Source organism: Microcaecilia unicolor, chromosome 10 (genome assembly GCF_901765095.1).
Source record: "Microcaecilia unicolor chromosome 10, aMicUni1.1, whole genome shotgun sequence".
NCBI classification, from domain to species: Eukaryota; Metazoa; Chordata; class Amphibia; order Gymnophiona; family Siphonopidae; genus Microcaecilia; species Microcaecilia unicolor.
Window position 1 is genome coordinate 175,920,823 of NC_044040.1, and position 22,324 is coordinate 175,943,146.

Genomic DNA, 22,324 nt, shown 5'->3' on the forward strand with positions numbered 1-22,324 from the left:
CCTCCTGCGACTTGACGACCCTGAATAATTTTGTGTCATCGGCGAATTTAATTACCTCACTAGTTATTCCCATCTCTAGGTCATTTATAAATACATTAAAAAGCAACGGACCCAGCACAGACCCCTGCGGGACCCCACTAACTACCCTCCTCCACTGAGAATACTGGCCACGCAATCCTACTCTCTGCTTCCTATCTTTCAACCAGTTCTTAATCCATAATAATACCCTACCTCCGATTCCATGACTCAGCAATTTCTTCAGGAGTCTTTCGTGCGGCACTTTGTCAAACGCCTTCTGAAAATCCAGATATACAATATCAACCGGCTCCCCATTGTCCACATGTTTGCTTACCCCCTCAAAAAAATGCATTAGATTGGTGAGGCAAGACTTCCCTTCACTAAATCCGTGCTGACTTTGTCTCATCAGTCCATGTTTTTGTATATGCTCTGCAATTTTATTCTTAATAATAGCCTCCACCATCTTGCCCGGCACCGACGTCAGACTCACCGGTCTATAATTTCCCGGATCTCCTCTGGAACCCTTCTTAAAAATCGGAGTAACATTGGCTACCCTCCAGTCTTCCGGTACTACACTCGATTTTAGGGACAGATTGCATATTTCTAACAGTAGCTCCGCAAGTTCATTTTTTAGTTCTATTAATACTCTGGGATGAATACCATCAGGTCCCGGTGATTTACTACTCTTCAGCTTGCTGAACTGACCCATTACATCCTCCAAGGTTACAGAGAATTTGTTTAGTTTCTCCGACTCCCCCGCTTCAAATATTCTTTCCGGCACCGGTGTCCCCCCCAAATCCTCCTTTTGGCAATAGTATGACTTATAAAGAGGGTGCTCTGTCTACCTGGCCCTCTTTCTCCCAAGTAACAGGCCTCCCCACCCCCTCTTCAGCACAAGCCACCAAGCCTACTAGGGGCTACTTCCCTATTTACCAAGCACCAGACTCCGGACTACACGCGTGCTGTAAATCCATTTATTGAATGCTCCAAACTGCCTCCTTTTCACCCAGGATGCTGATTACAATATCTAAGGTTTTTACTTTTACTACTCCAACCATAAACAGGCTAACCCTGGCACTTTATCCATAGCTTCCATGCTCCTCTCACAGCCTTCATTCCCCTGGGGTCTCAGCAATGTAGAAATAGAGCAGACCTTACTAAGCAGCAGTTGCTAAAGTGCACCTTCCTATGGCTTCCTTTTACTTCAGCCTAATACCAAATTCCTAGAGGGTGGCGAACATCCCTTCCCATCTTCCTTCACAGTCTCGGGGGCTGATGCACAAAACTGACTGGGTCAGCAATATGCAATTTTGACAGGAGCGCTCTGGCAACAATTGTAAAAGATTTTTTTTACGTACTCTGTGTAGCAAGGATTAAATGGATTGGATGACTAGACCCCTTCCAGGAAAGGTTTTTCATAGTTCCAAGAAGCCAGCAGATGGTTCGGTTTGTCACAAGAGTGGAGATTTTTGGTGAATTTGCAGCTGGGAAAAAGATCATAATGGTGGAAAACACCAATAGAGCATCAGCTTAAGATAAGCAGTATATATATTTTCATAGGAAAAATGTTTGGCTTTACTGGTGCGGTGATTTTCATCTGAGACTTTAATTTCCCAGCAGGGCAATATGGCAATATACTGAGCACCATAATATAAAATTTAAAATGAATGCTTTAGATAAAAGCAATAGGATTAAGAAATAGAATCAACAGAATCATTTGTATATTGAAATGTATTTGTTAAAGTATACAATTGTGAATTAGCCTAGTTAGAGAGATTACATTGAATTCAATGGGGATATCCTGAAAACCCTAACTGGCTAAGTGTGCTCAGGGGACTGGGTTGAAAACCCCTGCCTTACTTAGCAAGACCTGACCTCTAAAACTGTTTTGTAAAGCGGCATTATCCTTCTGATCTTTTCTGCTAGTTATTCTCTTCTATGCAGCCTAACATCGTTCTGGCTTTGGCAACTACCTTGTTTCACCACCTTGATTGTTAGACACTAACACCTTCAAGGTCTGTCTCTCCTGGTCTGTGCATATCAACGTATTCTCTTCTGCACCCCAGATGTATCACTTGGCAATTAACTGTGAGGTGCAAGTCTTTAAATTTTTGTAGCTCAGGTCTTAGATTGTCTGCTCCTCCTGGGGTGCCAGTCTGGTGCAGATATTCGTGTCCTCTGCAAAAAGGCAATTTTTTTTCCTCTCTGGCAATATCACTCGCAAAGATATAGAAGAATTTGCCCTGGGACTGAGCCCTTAGGTATCCCATTGCTCTGAGTACCATTTACTACTACCGTCTGTCTCAGTCAATTTGTAATCTGGTTGATAACCCTGGAACCTACCCTCGGCCACTTTTGTAATCCTCCTATGAGGAGCTGTTTCAGACTTTTCCGAAATCAAAATATACCATATCGGCGCATGTTCTCTATTTCTGTAGTCACACAGTTGAAGAAATTAATCAGCTTCATTTGGCATGATCTGTCTCGGGTAAAGTCCTGTTGCTTTGGATCTTGCACTGGACTGTAAAATGCTTGCTGTTCTTTCCTTCAGCAGCATCTCCATTTAAGGCTTCAGATAAAGGGTTTTCTGGCCTTGACGGGGGTGGGGGGGGGGGGGGGGGGGCAATTATTAGAAACAGTATGGTATATCTGTGTTATGAGTATGGTTGTCCTGAGCATGTGTTTGTGGGAGGTAGTTGGAGGTGGTTGTTGGATGGCAATTTTGAGGGGGAGGGGTAATTTGGACTTTATGGATTTAGTTGTAAGGAACTAGTTTAGGATGGGGGCAGTTTGTGGGGTGGAGGGATAGATTTGGGAATAGGGCAGTTTGCAGAAGGTAGTGTTAGGGGTGAGGCAGTTAAGAGATAGTATAGCAGTTGCCCCCACATCCAAGAAAAATGCCCCCTGCAATTGCAAGGAGCTAGTTTTCGGAGAGAACAGTTTTCAGGGTGTTGTGGTTAGGTGCGTGTGTGTGTTGGGGGGGGGGGGGGTTTGGGGGAAGGGGTACTTTTTGAGCTGTGGGGGCAGTTTGGGAGTTTGGAAGAGTGAGAATTCTATCTTTTAAACTGTCCTGTTCTCTACTGCTGCATTTCACTGTTATAAAAGTTTCTATGCTACTAAAGCTGGAACTTCTTTTCCCATAGAAATGCATTTGGGGTTTGTTTGTTTTTTTTTTGTGTGGGAGAGCATTGTTTCTCTGGAATCCCCAGTCTGATTTGATCCATTTTCAAATTCACTCCTCCTGATATTCAAAGTGGCTCCTGCCCGCTTAAATCTTGGTGAGCCACCTAACCCCTAATATTCAGCGGCGCTAAACTGGGGAGTACTGCTGAATATCATCTCTGACCACCCATGTTGAAAGTAGGCAGGTCAGGAGCAACACTGTGGAGGAGCCAGCAGTAACTCAGGTCCTTGTACTGAATATTGGCTGATACCTTTTAATTCCCTGAGCTCTGCTCAGCGCCCCCCCCCCCCCCCCCCCCTGCTTTGTATCTCTGGTGTTCCAAGTGGCGATGATGGAGGCAGGAGCGAAGCCCACTTGCTCTTTTCTCTTGCATCTGTTTAAGAAAATGGTTACCATGAGAGGTCCTGCCCCTATTGCCTCCATTTGACCACTGGAGATAGAGTGGTTTGTGAGTTTTGTAGGCTAGAGAGGTGAATAGGAAGGAGAGGGGCTGCTTCAAGGGTGGGAAGAACCTTGGAAATTGTCCTGCATAAGCTATGACAGCTAGTGCAGCTCCATTTAGCCCTAGATTTTCAGTGCTAGGGCCTGCACATGGTCTGGCCCTGAATATCTAGAGCTAATTTAGCTGGTCACAATCAGAACCCGCACCCCCCCCCCCCCCCCAAAAAAAAAAAAAAACCCCTATGATCAGCCATTGGCTGAATATCAACCAGAATGTGTCCTACCAGTCTTTCCCATTCCATTACATTTTTGGAGAGTTATTTTGATGATACTTTTTCTATCCCTTTTTGTATGCAGCTTCCATTGGGTTAGAAAGAATAAAAAGTGTATTTTTGATGTTTAAATATTTTGTTATCAACCTTTTCTATATATTCTTCATTCCTCCTTCATGGAGTTCTGTTTTTAAACTATTCCAGTTTTGTAAGAGTATGCAAGTTTTATTTTGATAAATAGGATTTCAAAAATCCACACACCCATTCATATAGGGTACCTGGTGGCATGCCTGGGAGGTGATGTTACTGCGCTAGTAGAGAAAAGCATCTTTTTGGTCCAGAAAGGTAAAGCAGTGCTATGGGAAGGGCTGCAGAATCAATGAGGGGTGAGGGAAGATTGTGTTGCAGCAAGTCCCTAGTGCAGGGATTCCCAAACTTTTTTTTTTTTTTGGTTCGCGGCCCACACCTCTGCCTCCCTGTAGCCCCCTCCTCTGACACCAGCACACCTCTGCCTCCCTGTAGCCCCCTCTGCCTTCCCTAAATCCAGCATTGCTCACTACTTTCCTTCCTGCAGGTCCAGGATCGCTGCCGCTTCCTTATCCTTCCATCACCGCCGCTGCAGTACTTGCAGCTTACATTTTCAGGCCGTCCACAATTCACACAACCACTCCGGGGCCATCCCAGTCTGCTACCTCCGGCCCTCTCTGATGCAACTTCCTGTTGCAAGGGCCGGATGTGACAGAGGAAAGTTCTCGCAGTGCCTGTGTGAATTGCGAATGGCCCGAAAATGTAAGCTGGAAGCGGCAGATGCTGGACCTGCGGGAGGGGAAGGTAGGGAGCGATGCGCTGCGGTGCACAGTTTGGGACCCGCTGCCCTAGTGTCTTTGAGGAGGGGATTGGTGGTGGTAAAACTGTACTGTAGTGGGATAATGGAAGGGGGCATCGTACATTCACAGCTGAAGAAAAACATTTGCTGAGTATTCCCCTTCCAGTCATTAAGAGGAAATGGGATAGATTACAGGGCAAGAAAATTTTGTCCCTGGAAGTCCTGTAGGAATTGTTGAAGCATATATATATATATATATATATATATATATATATATATATATATATAATATATATTTTTTTTCTTATAACAGTTGTAAAGCATTGCTTATAATGACATGATCTGAATCTTAACTATGCTGTCAGAATTATATGAATATAAAATTGTTGAATGTGACACTTGTTTTTCCCTCCTCCTCCGTACTGGAGACTTGGGTAATGAAATGTAGATGTGACTTTTGTATGCCATTTGGAAGGAAGCCAAAGATGAGGAGATGTTTGTACATGTGCAGATGTTGGCAGAATTCCCTTAACTCTTGTAATCAAAGACCTTTTTATTACCACAAAGACTTTTTTGTATCTGTTAGTGTATATACGACAATACATTATAACTTCATATTATTTAATTAAGAATTTTAACACTTCAGTTGACCAGTTCTAACCATGGAGGCAGAACATTTTACAGCTTCTTTCAAAACATCTTGTGTGCAGTAAATATTTTTTCGCTACCCTTTAACTTCCAAGAAATACGTTCTTGCAGGCAAGACATTTTTCTAGTAAAATTGTCCCATACTGAACTGTGAAGTTTTGACACTGTTCTGTTTTTAAATAAGAAATTAACAGACCATGGATCATTCCAGAAATCCCCAAATTTTCTGAATTCTGATCCATTAAAAGTTTCCTTAATAGGTTTGCTAAACCCAGTATCCAAAATGAATTGGGGTGGCCTGGATGGGTTCATGAAGATGATCAGTGTTGGATGTCTTTAGTTTTATGTTCCTTTGGGAAAACCAATTTACAGAAATGGCATTATTTTAAACTTGGTCAGATGAGTGAGAGATGCAAGAACTTTGTCTCCTATTCACCATATCTACAGTTCCATCCGGCGCTCTATTGTTCTTTAAAATACAGGCCTCTTGCCTCTGAAATCAACTACTGTTTGCCCTCAAACTCATTTCCTCTTTGTCTCAATTTTAAGGCCGACCTCAAGACCTTTTTTTGTGGGCACTTATGGTTGACTGCTGGGTATGGGTTGTGCACTGGACTGCATTGTGATTACCTTACTATGTTTTCCTTCCTTCCCTCCCCCCCCCCCCTTTTTTTAATGTAGTTCTTCCCCAATTTCATTGCCAGTCTTGTATGTCTGATCTTTTTCACTCTGTCCTTTTTTTTCTTTTTAGATTGTAAGCCGCTCAGACATTCGTTTGATGGGTGGGATAGTAAATTTTCTTAAACTTGAAACTTCTTGCACAATAGGCTAGTTCTTTGAACGTTCTCTAAATATTTTTGTAACCAAAGGTGAAAGACTGGTTATCACATCAGATGTTCAGCTGTTGATCCAAAATCAACCTTACCACCACCAGTGGATCCCCAAGCAAAAAGGCTTTGCTTCTGAATCAGAGCAGACACTGAAAAGGATTACCAGGAACTTTGAGAACAGAGCAGATTTGCCCTTTGAGGTTGGCCATATAACAGCCACAGTTCACATGACTCCAGAGGAAGCTAAAGAAGTTAATAGGTTGTATATACTGCTGTCCAGAGACACAAAGTACAGGCACTACTTACAGGAGCTTAGTCTAGGCAAGACACAAGGCCTTTAGTAATAAAATAGACATTGGGTAAGATATCAAGGCCATAAATGAGAACACTTATGCAAATCAGCTTAAATTAAGTGGTGTCACCTAGTGCCTCATTGGATATGGATATGGCATTTTGGATCTGAAAATGTTTTATGGCAGGTGCTGGTTCTTTAATTTGCTATTAACTAACCTTTTTTTTATTTTTGTAAAGTGGGACATGACTTTGGCTTGTCTGAGTCCCAGCTTAGTGTGAGAAACCGAAGCGTTTGAAGTACGAAAGACCCAGTTGTGTCTAAGGAACAGACAGTATAACATAAGGAGTGCCTATCATTCTAGTTTTCTTTAGAATGAAGATGCACACCCCAATATAGTCCAGTTTGGGAACATCTGAATCTTATGTGACAAAAACGGCTCTAGTGGTAGGATTTTATGTTGCATTTTTGTATGTTACTGGTGTATACATAGTATGATTCAAGAAATACTTTCCAACCTCTCTGCGAGTAAATTGTGTGTGGGAGGAAGGGGAATGTGCATGTTTGTTTTTCTGTGTGTGCATCAGGGGATGAGATGAGGAGAAGGCAGTTTTGAAATGTGTAGTTCCTTATTTCAGCTGTTGGAGCGCTTCTCCCCTAGAAATATATTGTCATTTATTGGAGTTCATTAATCTTTAGCCTCCCACCTGATGAAGAAACTTCACTTGTATAGCATAGATACTTTCCCCATATCATCTCCTTCTCTGTGACTACAGGTACTTTCTAGTCCTCTGCTCCCACTTCCTTCCCTATGGCTATACACTACCTATGCAGACAGGGTTGGCTCACGTCTACAGAGAAAGAAAGCTGCAGATTATATTTTTAATATTGGGTAATATGTCTGAATGTTTTCTATCATTCTGCCTTCTGGACACCAATGCAAAATTCAGCTGAATTCTGAAAACAGCCAGACTGTTGGCATTCCTGACCATCTGAGTCCTGAGCACATCCTGGGCCCCTCTAAACGTGTGAATGCAAAGTATGTGCAAAGCTTGCCAACCGCATAATCTGACCTTTCCCACAGAAACAGATGTTACTTGGCAATATACATGGCAACCAATAAGAAAAGTAATTCCCTGTATGTGCTTTTGTGGGGTTTGTATGTGTTTGTGTGTCAGGATGACATCCAAAATTGAAGTTTCAGATACCATACATAGTACACCTCCATTTTATTATCCTGCATCTCATGACCAACGATGACATTTTATGAAAATCAGACAATACTTAGAGGTCGCTAATGACACCTGTACTTCCTAGAAATACTAGTGATAAAGCAGTCAGTGATCTAGTAGTAGTACTTCCCCTTTCACAGTTATATTTTTAATGTTTTCAATTAAATCTGTGTCCACTTTTTCTGACTGTAAAGTAGGCATGTATTTCACACACACGTATCTGGATTTTCAAAGAGCTTTGGACAAAGTATCTCATGAAAGACTCTAGAGAAAATTGGAGAGTCATGTGATAGGAGGTAGTGTTCTATTGTGGATTAAAAACTGGTTAAAAGATAGGAGAGTAGGGTTAAATGGCCAGTATTCTCGATAACATATTTATAAATGATCTAGAGATGGGAGTAACCAGTGAGGTAATTAAATTTGCTGACAACAGTTATTCAAAGTTGTTAAATCGCAAGAGGATTGTGAAACATTACAAGAGGACCTTACGAGACCGGGAGACTAGGCATCCAAATGACAGATGACGTTTAATGTGAGCAAGTGCAAAGTGTGATGCATGTGGGAAAGAGGAACCTAAACTTATAGTTATGTGATGCTAGGTTCCCCATTATTTATTTTTTTTATTACATTTGTACCCCACACTGTTCCCACTCATAGCAGGTTCAATGCGGCTTACATATTATATACAGGTACTTATTTGTACCTGGGGCAATGGAGGGTTAAGTGACTTGCCCAGAGTCACAAGGAGCTGCCTGTGCCTGCAGTGGGAATCAAACCCAGTTCCCCAGGACCAAAGTCCACCACTCTAACCACAAGGCCACTCCTCCACAACATTAGGAGTCACTGACCAGGAACGGGATCTAGGTGTCATCGTTGATACGTTGAAACCCTTTGCTCAGTGTGCGGCAGCAGCTAAACAAATAGAATATTGGGCATTATTAGAAAAGAAATGGAAAACAAAAATGAGAAAGTTATGCCTTTGTATTTCTCCATGGTGCGACTGCACGTCGAATACAGTGTGCAGTTCTGGTCACTGCATCTCAAAAAAGATATAGTGGAATTAGAAAAGGTACAGAGAAGGGTGACGAAAATGATAAATTATTAAAGTAGGTGCTTTCCATATGTCAACAATTGCCAAAGGATTAATATTTTATGTAACAATAACCTTTTGTGCAACTAGCTACAAGTCACAAAAGTTATGTGATTTTGTTTATAAGCATTAGACACACTGGTAGGCACAACTCCAATTTTTAATGAACTGTTGTATTAGAATACAAATAGTAATAAAATTGCTAGGTAACTTTACTGACCTTAATATCTAATTTTACTCCTACTTGGCACCAACAGTTAACCACATATAACAAATTGAAGGGGTACTACATTGAAGAAATGAAGTTGAATTTTTTTTCAGTACATTTGGAGACCACCTTTTTGTATGTGTGTGTCTATACATTTGTCTGTCTAACCAGCCTCTGCCACTGGGCATGGGTTGTCTGGAGAGGTGGCTAGAGTTTTTGAACATTTGTGGGGCAGCAAGGTGGGGTAGTTAGGACAATATAAGGGATTAGTTTTGCTGGTGGGGCAGTTATAGAGGATAATTTTTGGAGGTTGAGGCAGATGTGGGTGGGGAGGGGTGGGTGTGGTTGGAACTGTGGGGACAGTTTGGAAGAGTAGAGAATTCTATCTTTTAAACTGCTTTGCCCTATTGAATAACCGCTACATTTTCACTCTGTCCAAAGTGTGTGTTGCTGAAGTGGGAACTCCTTGTCCCATAGAAATGCAGAGAGAGGAGAATCGTTGGACATGGATGGCAGGGGAGGACAAATTCCACTGCAGAGCCATACAGGTTGTGCAAAACTGCTGTCCCCATACAAGAGTGTTGCACAACCTGTGGTCCTCCAGCAGATCTCCGCCACACTTTTTGCTTCAAAATTTTTTTTTCCTATTTTCCTCCTTTAAAACCTAGGTGCATCTTATGGTCCGGTGCATCTTATGGTCCAAAAAATACGGTAATTCCCATATCATATCAGATTTACTACCTAATGGCTTATTAATCACATCTGCCATATAAAGCGGAGCATATTAAAAAAACATAATACCTAATTTAAATTTCACCCGTGCTTCAATCGGGAGCCACTGCAGTTCTAACATATAAGGAATTATAGAAATAAACTTACCCAGAGAAAAGATTAATCTTATCACTGTGGTTTGCACAAACTTCCATTGTCTCAAGGAAGCCTTGGAGCAACCTGAAAGGACTAAGTTGCAATACTCATGTCTCAACAAAATCAGGGACCAGACCACTAAATACAGTAAGGTCAAAAAATGCCTTTACTAAACAGTGTTTTTTAGAAGAAAGAAGGCGGACCTCATGCGTTACCTAGATAAGATTTTAGATAGTGCTGGGGAGGAGCCTGCTGTCTTGGTACACATGGGTACCAATCACAGGAAAATGTGGGAGGGAGGTTCTTGAAGCCAAATTTAGGCTCTTGGGTAGAGGAGTGTGGTAGCCATGTTAGTCCACTCTTAAGGTTATCAATAGAAATCAAACAAAATAAAACATGGAAAAGAAAATAAGATGATACCTTTTTTTATTGGACATAACTTAATACATTTCTTGATTAGCTTTCGAAGGTTGCCCTTCGTCAGATCGGAAATAAGTAAATGTGCTAGCTGACAGTGTATATAAGTGAAAACATTCAAGCATTACTATGACAGTCTGACAGGGTGGGAGGATGGGGGTGGGTAGGAGGTATGCATGGGGACATCCAGATCCTCCAGGGTAGCATTTTCAGAAATGCTCCCCGATCCACGTGCTGGACCCAAGAGGCAAAAAATGCTTCATTGTCTCATATGTTTAGCTGCCATTCTTAAATATATTATACTTTTTACAGAGTACCCTCAGATTTACCCACTCTCTTAAGCAGACAAAAAACAAAAAACCTTAAAAGAGTAACCCAATGAAAGAAGTGCTATACCACCAGTTAGCAGTACTATTGTTTCCAAAACCACAAAGTGTTATTAGTATAGTGCATTCACGATACTTAGTAGTGTTTCAACCTGCACCAAGAATCATTAAATATAACAAGAATGGCATAGTTATTCCAATTGCAATACACTTATCTTTCTTTGTGTTGGCTCGCTGAAATAAAGGGCAGAATTATAAATGTCCAACCGCTTTCCCCTGAAACCGTGCAGTTATTCATTTATACAATCAAAGAGCGAGAACGGCCTTAACCCTAGTTCCTGAAGAAAGCACTTGAAACCTGCGGAGTCGCGCGGTTTCAGGGGAAGGCGGTTGGACATTTATAATTCTGGAAGGAGGACAATTGATGGGACACTGTTATCAGGGTACAAATTATATTGCAATGATAGTGGATGAAATTGGAGGAGGGGTTGTGCTATACGTTAGAGGGAATTGAGGCAAACAAAATAAATATTCTAAATGAAACAGCAATGTGGAATCCTTGTGGATAGAAATTCCATGTATGAAGGGAAAGAGTATACTGGTTGAGCTGTACTACCATCCACCAGGACAGAATGAACAGAGAGATGAACAAATGTTTACAGAAATTAGGAAAGCTGACAAATTGGGCAACCTTATAATAGGTGATTTCAATTACCCCAATATTGACAGAATAAATGCTACATCAGGGAGCGCTAGGGAGGTAAAATTCTTAGATGTAATAAATGACTGCTTCTTGGATCAATTGAATTCCAATGCTACTTAGCATATATAACAGTATCTCATAGTCAACCAAGTAGAATTCACAGGAAAGATCGAATTCTATTAAAGTAGCACAATTTCTGTGACTCAGCTCTTCCCCCATCCATTTGGAACACTATTAACCATCTGTGATATAAAAGCGGGGGCCTTGTTTTGGTTGGCCTCTAATTTAGTTGATATTTAGTAATGATTTATTAGAATAAAAATACAATCCATCACAGGCATTAAAGTATGTGACTTGTTACTAACTTTGATCAGACAACTGTTGGTTACGTGATGAGTAGCACTGCTCAAAATCTCAAGGGAGATAAGAGAATGATCAATGTTGCTATCAAATGTTTTGTTTGTGCCACTTCTTTTGTTTGCAAATCATTTAAAGCTTAGTACTGAAAATGGGTTTTGAGGTCGGGCAAAACATTCACAAATGGAGACTTGCAGGGAACAAAGACATCGGTGTAATACAAACCAACAATGCAAAATAAAAAATAAAAATCTAGTGGTTTCATAGCCAATATTTTGTTTCTTCTTAAATACACAAGAAATACACATTCCAAGGCTATGGTGGCATGTTTGAATGAGGTATATATGGTATGGTATATATGACTCATTTTAAGAAATTCAGACTAATTTTCTAAATCACCTATACATTGAAGGCCAGCATGTTATGCATCTGTTCACCTTATCTACACTGAAATGAATATGCTTTTTTGATGCCTCAGAATTCTTTGAGAAGAATAGCACTGCAGGAACAAAAACATGCTACTTGGCAACAGTCTTGCTTGAAATTACAATCAGTACAGGAAAAAAAATTATATATATAGGTCTGCAGCTAGTTCAGTGATTAAATGCACAAGGACACTGATCAAAAAATGAAGGCCATCTTTTGAGTTTTCTCTTTGGAAAGATTCTGGATTTTTCAAAGCACATCTGAGTCAGACAATATGGTCTAATCAATAGGAGCCCCTTGTCCTCAGGACGGATTTCAGTACCACTGTTTTTAAAGTTATTTTGATTCCGAATTTCATAATACAGTTCTTACTATCCATATAGTGTACTTTTGCTTAAAAGTAATTCTCATGATGCTTTGGGAATTCATACTACTAGATGTTATTGCTCAGTGTCTCAGCCTGCATAATTATCACCAATCTTACATATTGTAAAGCAATGTTCCAGCAATAGGATTATATATATATATATATATATATATAGCATCCAGTAAACTGCAATTGCTCTAACTGCTGATCTTTAAAAGAAGGTTATCTCTGTGCCAGAAATAGGATTTCAAAAATACTTACCTCATCTTCATGTATGAAACGTACAAAGTATAAACTGCTTCAGGTTTGATCTTCTGACTGTGGCCTTGGCACTGGGTAGTAGTAGTTCTGGCCTCCAAATCTTGGTTGAGCAAGCTTCTCTTGTGGCGGCTTGGAGAAGATCATTAAAGGTGCAAAAAAAATCTTATTTTAAAATAAATCCCTTATGACATATCTTCATTTTTTCCCACTGGACCCCTGTTACCTCAGTCTGTGGGTATGAGTGGATGATTCTCAGTTGCTGCCGCCCACCAGGGCTCTATTCTCATGAGACTGCTGATTTAGGTCTGGGCAGTGTGGCAGAAGCAATGGGAATTGCTAAGTCTCATGAGACTGCTGATTTAGGTCTGGGCAGTGTGGCAGAAGCAATGGGAAAATACAATGGTGTGTGTTTTGGCCCTCTGAATGTTAAAATATAAAAAGTGGCCCCTGAGAGCAAAAGGTTAGACAAGCCTGGTCTATACTTCCCTACTATTTAATCTTTATTCACAGCTGGTAAGAAAATCTTCAGCATCTGATAATTTGCCTCATCAATTCTAAGATGATTTGCAAATCTACTTAAATTTAGGAAAAGACAGACTGATCAAGTATAGTTTGTTGCTAGTCTTTAAGGACACTTAAGTATATGTGTCCTTACTGAACAGACTCACTACCCTTAGTAATATGGCCTCTGTGGCACCCTGTTACAGAATTGCTTCCTGAGGGGTCCCTTTACTAAACTGCAGCAAAAAGTGGTTGATTTTTCATTTTCTGATGTAATGGCTATGCAACCACACCCCTCTGGCAAGGCCCTACAGGACCGAGCCATTGCATCACACTAAGGCCCAGATGATCAAAAGCCCTGCGCTGTTCCAAACAGCGCCCTAAAAATAGCGCCGGGACAGCGCAGGGCTTTTCTGCATCGATGATCAAAGATAATGTATGCAAATCTAAGCAGCGCTATTATCTTTGATCATCATGTTTAAAGTGCGGGAGAATTGTGCCGAGCATGCGCTCAGCACAATCCTCCCGCACTTGGACAGGTCTGGGCTGTCAAAAGCCCAAACCTGTCAAACAGCCTGCCCCGAGGCCCGAACGAGGCCCCCCCCCCCCCCAAACCCCCAGAAAATGTCGTGGCCGCCGCCGGCCAAACCCTCTCCCACCCTCCCACCCAGCGACGGGGGTGGGGGCTGGAGGATCTGTGGGTCTCCAGCCCCCGAAACCCCCAGAAATAGTTGCTCCATCGACCGGGTGGGGGGGCGGGGGCTGGAGGTCCGGTGGACCTCCAGCCCACCCCAAATCCTCTCCCCAGCGTTGTCCCTAGATTCCCTGGTGGTCTGTGGTGTCGTGACACCCCTGTCCCGGCCCCCCTACCTTGTGTTGGAGGAGGGACACAGCCTGCCTGCCTCCCTCCTCTTCCAGTCAGTCGACGCCCAAAATGGCGGCGCCCAGTGCATCCCAGGATGCAGTGGGCGGTACTGGGCGCCGCCATTTTGGGCGTCGACTGACTGGAAGAGGAGGGATGCAGGCTGCGTCCCTCCTCCAACACAAAGTAGGGGGGCCGGGACGGGGCCAAGGGGGTGTCACGACACCACAGACCACCTGGGAATCTAGGGACAACGCTTTTACCTATCCTCTTTGCTGATTCCTTACCAGCTGTCTTGAACCCTATGTTAATCTAATACTGTTCATCTGGTTATTCACCCTGTCAAAAAAAAAAAAAAAAAAAAAGCTTGGATTCATCCCAAGCCACGACACTGGCTGCTTGACCTACTTACAGATCTTCACTGTAAACTCTCTGTGCAAAAGATCAAATCTTCTTTCAAAGCCTGGATCTTTCACTGTACCTACTGTGATTTAAAACTGACAAAACGTTCCTTCTCTGAATGTTCTCCACACTCAGCACCCCCTTTTCCTTAATGTTGTATCAGGATGATGATATGCTATGCCACTGTTCCCTTCAACCTTTTGTTGCCAGATATCCTTTTTTGGTATGTTATATGTTATATATTGCAGTTTATTGTAATACTAGTAAAAAAAAGGCCCGTTTCTGGAACAAATGAAACGGGCGCTAGCAAGGTTTTCCTGGGAGTGTGTATGTTTGAGAGAGAGAGCCACAGTGAATGTGCGGGTGTGTGACAGAGTGAGACTGTCTGTGTGACAGGGCCCCCTCCCCTGTTCCTAATGCCCCTCACCCCGTTCCCTCCCCTCCTTTTCCTCCTCCTTCCCACACTTTGGGTTCCTTAAGGCTTTCAAAAGTGTATGTACCCCCGTGGCCCTAATGCCCAGTATCCGGATACCCCACCGCTTTCCTCCTCACCCCTCCCCCAAGATGTAATACTTTCACGTCCTTCATTTTTTTTTTAAAGTGTTCTATCTACCCTGTGTACAAATGCCCGGCATTCAGATTGTGTTCCTCTCGTAAATTTTCATTTCTTTCATTCATTCAGAACTTGCCCCCCCCCCCCCCCCCCCTTTTGGTTCCTTCAGTCTTTTAAAACTGTCCTATGTACCCTGTGTGCTAATGGCCAGCATTGAGATTGTACCTGTGTGCTAATGGCCAGCATTGAGATTGTTTTCCTGTCCCAAATTTGCATGTCTTTCAGTCCCAAATTTGCATGTCTTTGTCATTCAGAACTCCCCCCTCCCCCCCATTTAACACTTTCGGTTCCTTCAGTCTTTTAAAACTCTCCTATCAACCCTGTGTCCTAATGGCCAGCACTCAGATTGTTTTGCTTTGCCAAATTGTCACTGAGGTCAGTGCGTGGCTGCCTAGCAGACCACTTCCGGCAGGCACGGTCCCAAGCACATCCTGTTGGAGGTGAGAATTATTATATAGGAGGGTATATGCTTAACTGATTGTGTGGGTTGCTAAATACTTGAATATAATTTACATATATATATATATAATATATATATATATATAAACTGAAAAATATAGAATACAATATATATATAATAGCAAGCTGCACATAAAAGCAAAATGCAGTCAACAAAAGCAGAAAAATATCAAATTTAAATATAGGGGAGTATATATAAAGAATAGGGGAAATGATGAGTTTATCTTGTTGGGCAGACTGGATGGACCGTGCAGGTCTTTTTCTGCCATCATCTACTATGTTACTATGTATGATGGTTCTGTGCACAGATCTAAGCAGAAAACAAATCTGTGCACAAACCAACATTGCAAAAACTTTGCACAGAAATTGTGATGCCTAAGTTTGTCCTTGGTGCATAACTTTGTGCACATGTCCAGTGTGATCTCCCTGATTAGTAAACAAGTTCTGTATGCATCAGATTTGCATATAATTAGCTTACTGCATCATTGAGCAAAAATTGGTTGTTAATGTTTGTGTTAAAAAGTATGCATTCAACCATCAGCACCTCTGACACAACCTTTCAGTATTGGCCTACTTGAGATCATCTCTCAGACTTTTTATATTAAGAGAAGGATCTTAAATTTTGTCCTTGCATGAACAGGTAACCAAATCAGGCCTTGTAAGACAGGACAAATACGATCAATTCATTTAAGGCCTAAAACAGTCCATGTTGCTGTGTTCTGTACTAATCTTTTCAACTGAGTCTTAGAAACTCCTCATGACAGGGAGTTGAAGTAATACAATCTCCTGTAATTAAAGCATGAACCACTGCTAAGTGATCTTGATCTAAGTATAGGTGCAAATTCTGGATAATCTTCAGTTTCCCAAAACAACCTCACACTGAATTCTCAATCTGTGCCTGTGTACTCAAAACTGAATATTTACTCACAATGTTTACTTGAGGCTGTACCAGGAGCAGCTGATCTCCCAACTCAGTAGTAAATTCATATGGTATGTACAGACCTAAAAAATCTTTCTTTTGTGGGTTCACCGTAAAAGTAAAGATCTCTTCTAAAGGTGTTTTTAATGTATGCAACTATACTTGATCAGTCTGTCTTTTCCTAAATTTAAGTAGGTTTGCAAATCATCTTAGAATTGATGAGGCAAATTATCAGATGCTGAAGATTTTCTTACCAGCTGTGAATAAAGATTAAATAGTAGGGAAAGTATAGACCAGGCTTGTCTAACCTTTTGCTCTCAGGGGCCACTTTTTATATTTTAACATTCAGAGGGCCAAAACACACACCATTGTATTTTGCCGCATGTTTTGTCAAATAGTGGCAAAATGACAGTGCATCATCCTGTCCTCAGCTTTCACCCAGTCTCACTCGTGTAACCTCCCCATCCTTCACCCAGTTTCTTTTCCCATGCCTGGTTTCAGGTGCAGAAGAAACAGTGGGATTCCTGGTTCCCCACCACAACTTGGCTCTCTGCAAGCAGTGCCAAGTTCAATTGTTGCGAGATTGAAACTGCAAGATCAACTGAAACCTCCGACACTGCATAACTCATGTTTAAAGAGAGCCGAGTTGCATTGGGGAAGCAGAATCCCGCTGTAAGGACCACAATAATTGCTAAGCTACTTAGGGCCAGAAAAAAGCACTTGGGTCAGATTCTGGCTATAGGTTGGACAAACCTGGTATAGACTAGTTGCATTTTGGGCTGCTGAACTTCAGGGCCCAAAGGCATCAAAATGCAGTTCTGCTTCCTGTAGCAAGAAGGGAATCTCCTTGATTGTGTGCTGAACAAATCTCAGGTAGATGATGATGCTCTTAAAAAGTGATTTTGTGTAAGAGGAGGAAATGGTTTGAAGGGAAATCTTGCAGAGTACTCCTGCCTCTAAAGAGGATTCTTTAGGAAGAAAATCCAGATCTGAGTAGTCTTTAGGGCACATGAGAGAGCTCCAAGCAAGGTTAGGAGGGGTGTGCAGCATGGCCCCCTTTGTTGGTAGGAGACTGATGGATCTTTCAATGAATATGTCTGTGCAGGAATAATGCCCCATCAATTTGAGGTAGTGTTGCGCTAGACTATTGATATTCCTTACAAAGAACATTTTTTTTCTTTGAATGAACAAATGAGGCAGCAAGATAGGTGGAAAAGACTTGGCTACTTTAACTAGGACCAGAATTGATGCCATATGAAACTCTATGGCCAATTATTACACAGGGACCAACTGTGTCTCAGGACATCTGTGCTTGATCTGCTCTATTGGTAAGAAATTAAAATTGTACTAAGACAATCCATTCACTTGTTCTCCAGTTCATGCATCGTGCAGGAGAGTAGTGTGAAGGCCTTTGCTAATGAGAAGCACTTTGATGTTTGTGTTGAGGGTCACTTCTCCGATGCTATGAAAAGAACCTTCAAACATGTGTTTTCCTCGGATCTGTATGAATGTTCAGAAGACTGTGTTTTGAGCCTGTAAGCCTCCAAGGAGTTTGATGCCAATTTGAAGGATACCCGGCTGTATTCCTTTGCAAGAGGACTTGCTGCACAGTGGCTTCAAGAGGTAGAAGTATCTACTGCTGAAGAGGATCTACTAGGGTGTGCAGTTTGTGTCAGTCTCTGCAGATAATGGCCTCCTTTCATTGTACTTGCCATTGCCCTTTGATAGTGATTCTGCAGCCATTTCAGGTGGTCCTTCAGGGTGTGCAGAAAAATCCTTCCCTAATATCTGGTTGCAGTTGGCCTGATCACAAATTTGAACCCAAACAAATTAGGCCTTTTGGAGCGAGTCAGATTTTTGGATCTTTCTCCCACACTGCAGGTAAAGGGCAAACTGTCTGGGGCATTTTCACAGAAGAAAATTAAAAACCACTAAAGTTAAGCTGAGCCTTTTCCCTTTTTTTTTTTTTTTTTTTTTTTTTAAGGAAAAAAGAAACATGGTAAGACTTTGTTGACTATGGGATTTGTATTTTCTCATTTGTTTTGCAAAGAAAATAAAATTGAAGGATGGAAGAGACCACTGCATATGGGAAGGGCCCATGAGTCCTCAGAACTTTACACTTAATTCTGAGCTCTGTGAGAGCTATTCTGTTAGCTGTGTGCCTGAGTCTGTTCTGCTTGCCAGTGTAAAGTAAGGAATCTGTGTGACAGAACAGTAGGTGTTTGTTAATATCCTATTAAGCCAGTAAGATGTTACAATATGAAATTTGCAGCCAGTTAACTTAGGTGCCAAATATCATCTGTAATTGATTCAAAGACAAACTTAACTGAGCTGTTAAAACACTACAGTACATAATGTCTGTATCCTCTGAGTAACATGTAGAATTTCTCTCTGGCAGAGTAGCTTTTAAAATAGCCTTTTTAATTGAACCAACTTTCTTTTGCTGATCCAACAAGCTATGTGCATACATAATTAACTTTTTTTTTTTCATTTACCATATGGAAATTCTTCTGATCACTTTTTTAGGCATGCTTTTCAAACTCCTTCTCTTTGAATTGTTCCTGATGTTTCCAGAGAAACTCAAAGGAAAAAGAAACAATTTGTGCTGCTGTAATCAGGAGTTTTGAAGCTTGAGGGGGTGGGGGTCTTTCTTTCTTAAATATCCCTGTAAGTGCATGGTCAGTCTAGATTCATATAGGTATTTTCCCCCCTTTTGGAATATAGGGAAGTCTGAGACTTGGACTTCTCAGTTACTTTTTATTGATGTATTTTCAGCTGTTTCTGTTATACTTGAATGCTATGTAAAAAAAAAGAAATCATGAATTAGAAAAAACAAAAACTTACTTTTGCAACAGGCTAGGGTCCCCTAAAGCAGTCCCACTGGCAGCTTTCAGCTGTGCATTGCAACAGCCAGCAAGTGGCAGCTTGATCCTCTCACATCATGTGAATGTGTCCCCAGGATGATCACAGTTGCCACTGGCATAGAAATCTAAGCACCCCAGTGACCATCGCCACTACCGAGACCTCTTGCCCCACTGCTGAAGTAATAAAGCATGCCCGCTGTACAGAGGCACCAGAACCAGCCATGAACACTGTGTACCAGCTCTAGTTCGCTGGCTTCTGCACACAGTGCTTGCTCTCATCTGTAGGAATCCCTTCCTGGGGGTGGGGATGGAGAGTTATCCAGTTTTTCCTTGCTTTATTAGTTCCCCCATTCTGGGCCTCAACAGTCCACATGAGTATTACTTTGTCTCTCTTTATCCCCTTTTTAATGAAACTGACAGCAGCCCAGTTAAACTCCTAAGCAGGCTGATGCACATCTCTGTGGTTACAAAGACTAGCGGGAAGGGGGAGAGAAGAATTAGGCACCCCAACCCTAGTAGAAGAGGCCCTGTGGGAACACTGCCAGATCAGACACACAAAACCAGATCCCATAGATTCAGGCTCAGGGCTTTAGAAGGGGCATGACCCCTCTTCCTCCCCCCCCTCCCCGGTCAGAGGAATATCTATGGAGCCAGATTGGTTTACTGCAGTTTAGTTACCCTTGCTGTGGTGGCCCAGAGGAACCATGCCAGCCAGTCGTCTGGTCTGTACCAGAGAAAGGACCATGGCCTTATTCCTGGGATATTTCCGTAGTACAGACTCAGCCACAGGACCACAAGCTTCCATGTCAAATCTTGTTATACCAGTCCATCCTTCACAATCTGCTAGAGGCAGAGAAATACTGGCAAGTTCTAGGGCTGCACCAAGCCTTATACTGTTGATGAGGTCACTGACTTGTCTGTTCTTTGCCTCCATCTACTGGTTGGAGGGGGAGGTTATAAGCCACTTGTCTGGTTTGGTCTAGCAGGATTGTAAGGAAACCTGTTTTACAAAAGGCTACACTTTTCAGCATTCCTTATTTTAAAGTATGTTGCAAATCTGAGCGTCCTGACTTGGACATTCTTTTTCCAACTTAGATACTCTATGTAAAATTGGCTTCTAGGTTGTATATTTAACTCTACTCCTATTTTTCATTGAAAATCTAATATCACAAAAAGCAAGAGCAAAGGGTCTATGGATATATTGTACCCACTGGTAAGTTTCAAGGGGGTTGTTCTCTTTATAAATTGATGCCAAGTCCAGGTAAAAAGTACTTGTGGACTTTGTCCCAAAAAGTAAGTGATTTTGAAATTTTCCTCCATACTGCTAAAATGTTGTTCAGAAACCCATGTTCTCATTAGTTATATAAATCTTCATAAACTGGTCATCTTAAGAACAAATTTTAAATCAGTTTAGAAAAATCATATTGACTGGTTTTAAGGGAGTATTTTCTACAATGGAAAATATCAGCCCATTATGTTTTCAGCTTCCTTGCCTGATGAGGTACCCTGCTTTTGTTGGGAGCATCCGTTTGTATGGCACACTATGTGTTGTACTCTTCCTAAGTGAAGTAAGGTGTACTTCATTCATTCATTCATTCATCTTATGTTGTTCAGTATACTGCATTTAACTTGGTTATCAAATGTATTGTCCCAGGTAAGGGTATTTTCTCTTGGGATGAACTTGCATTATGAAAGTTCTCTAGCTGCAGTGCCTAAAGGCTGCACAGTATCCTTTTTTGGCACCATCAAGTCTATTCAAATTTACTGTGTTTTTAGTATCCATCTTCAAAATGAAACTTTGTATAATGGTTTGGTATTTGATACATTGGTTTTGATTTGTGCTTACCTTGTGCTTGTGGTATAAATTAAAAAAAAACTATTTTATTATAATTATTCTTGATAGTATATTGTCGTTTTTTGTTTTTTCAAATGTTGGCTTTTAATTAAAACTGAGTATATAACCCACACATGTTCATCTGCAGAGCTTCCCATCGGATGAGGGCTGGCCTTTTGCAAAGTACCTGGGAGCATGTGGAAGAATGGTGGCTGTAAATTATGTTGGAGAAGAGCTATGGAGTTATTTCAGTGCACCATGGGAAAAAAGAATGGACCTGGCTTGGCAGCTAATGGAAATAGCAGAGCAACTTACTAACAATGACTTTGAATTTGCACTCTACCTCCTGGATGTCAGCTTTGATAACTTTGCTGTTGGTCCTCGAGATGGAAAAGTTATCATCGTGGATGCTGAAAATGTACTAGTGGCAGATAAAAAGCTAATCAAGCAAAGTAAGTTTATTTTTATGTGTCTGACTTTTTGCTGCATATATGTAGAGCAGGGGTTCTTAACCCATTTTGGATCATGGACCCCTTTGAGAGTCTGATAAGATATGGTGTGCCTCACAGATGCACATAAACATACTCGGGCCTGTTGGCAGATAAGAGCCCATACAAATCTGCCCCTTCTCCAACATGGTCTTCCGTTACTAAGATAATTGGCACAAGTTGTGGAAATGTGCTGCAAGGCTTGTTGAGCTTGGTGATTTCTAAAAGGGCCCATTTTGATTTCTCTTTTTTTGTGTCTATTTATGCTGCATTGCAGCTAGCAGTCACATACCAGATTAGATTTTTTTTAAATATTAATAAATACATGCTATACTCTTGACCCAACTAATATCAAGTATCCAAGTATAAAACAATTGTTAGTATGGAACGAAAAAAAAAGTAAACAATTCAAGAGACTAAAATTCACCTTAATCCAACAAAACTGACATGTTGATGATCATAATGACAGGATACATTTGCTTTAAATTCCTAAACAAACTGGAAACTAGTTTCAGACTTTGAGGGGGATAATCGAACGGGGGCGCCAGTCTCTAAGGACAGCCCTGTAAAGGGGCGGGGCAACCCGTATTATCGAAACAAGATGGACGTCCATCTTT

At 41.5% G+C, this 22,324-nt stretch overlaps 1 protein-coding gene across 2 annotated transcripts in view; it reads left to right on the top strand.

Moving 5' to 3' along the window:
- DIPK2A (divergent protein kinase domain 2A) overlaps positions 1–22,324 on the top strand; it is an 89,727-nt gene that overhangs the window by 62,037 nt on the left and 5,366 nt on the right. For both annotated transcript variants that reach the window (XM_030216817.1, XM_030216816.1), the window contains exon 2: positions 21,368–21,671. In XM_030216817.1, the coding sequence (XP_030072677.1) occupies positions 21,368–21,671 (304 nt within the window). The remainder of the gene's footprint in view (positions 1–21,367; positions 21,672–22,324) is intronic.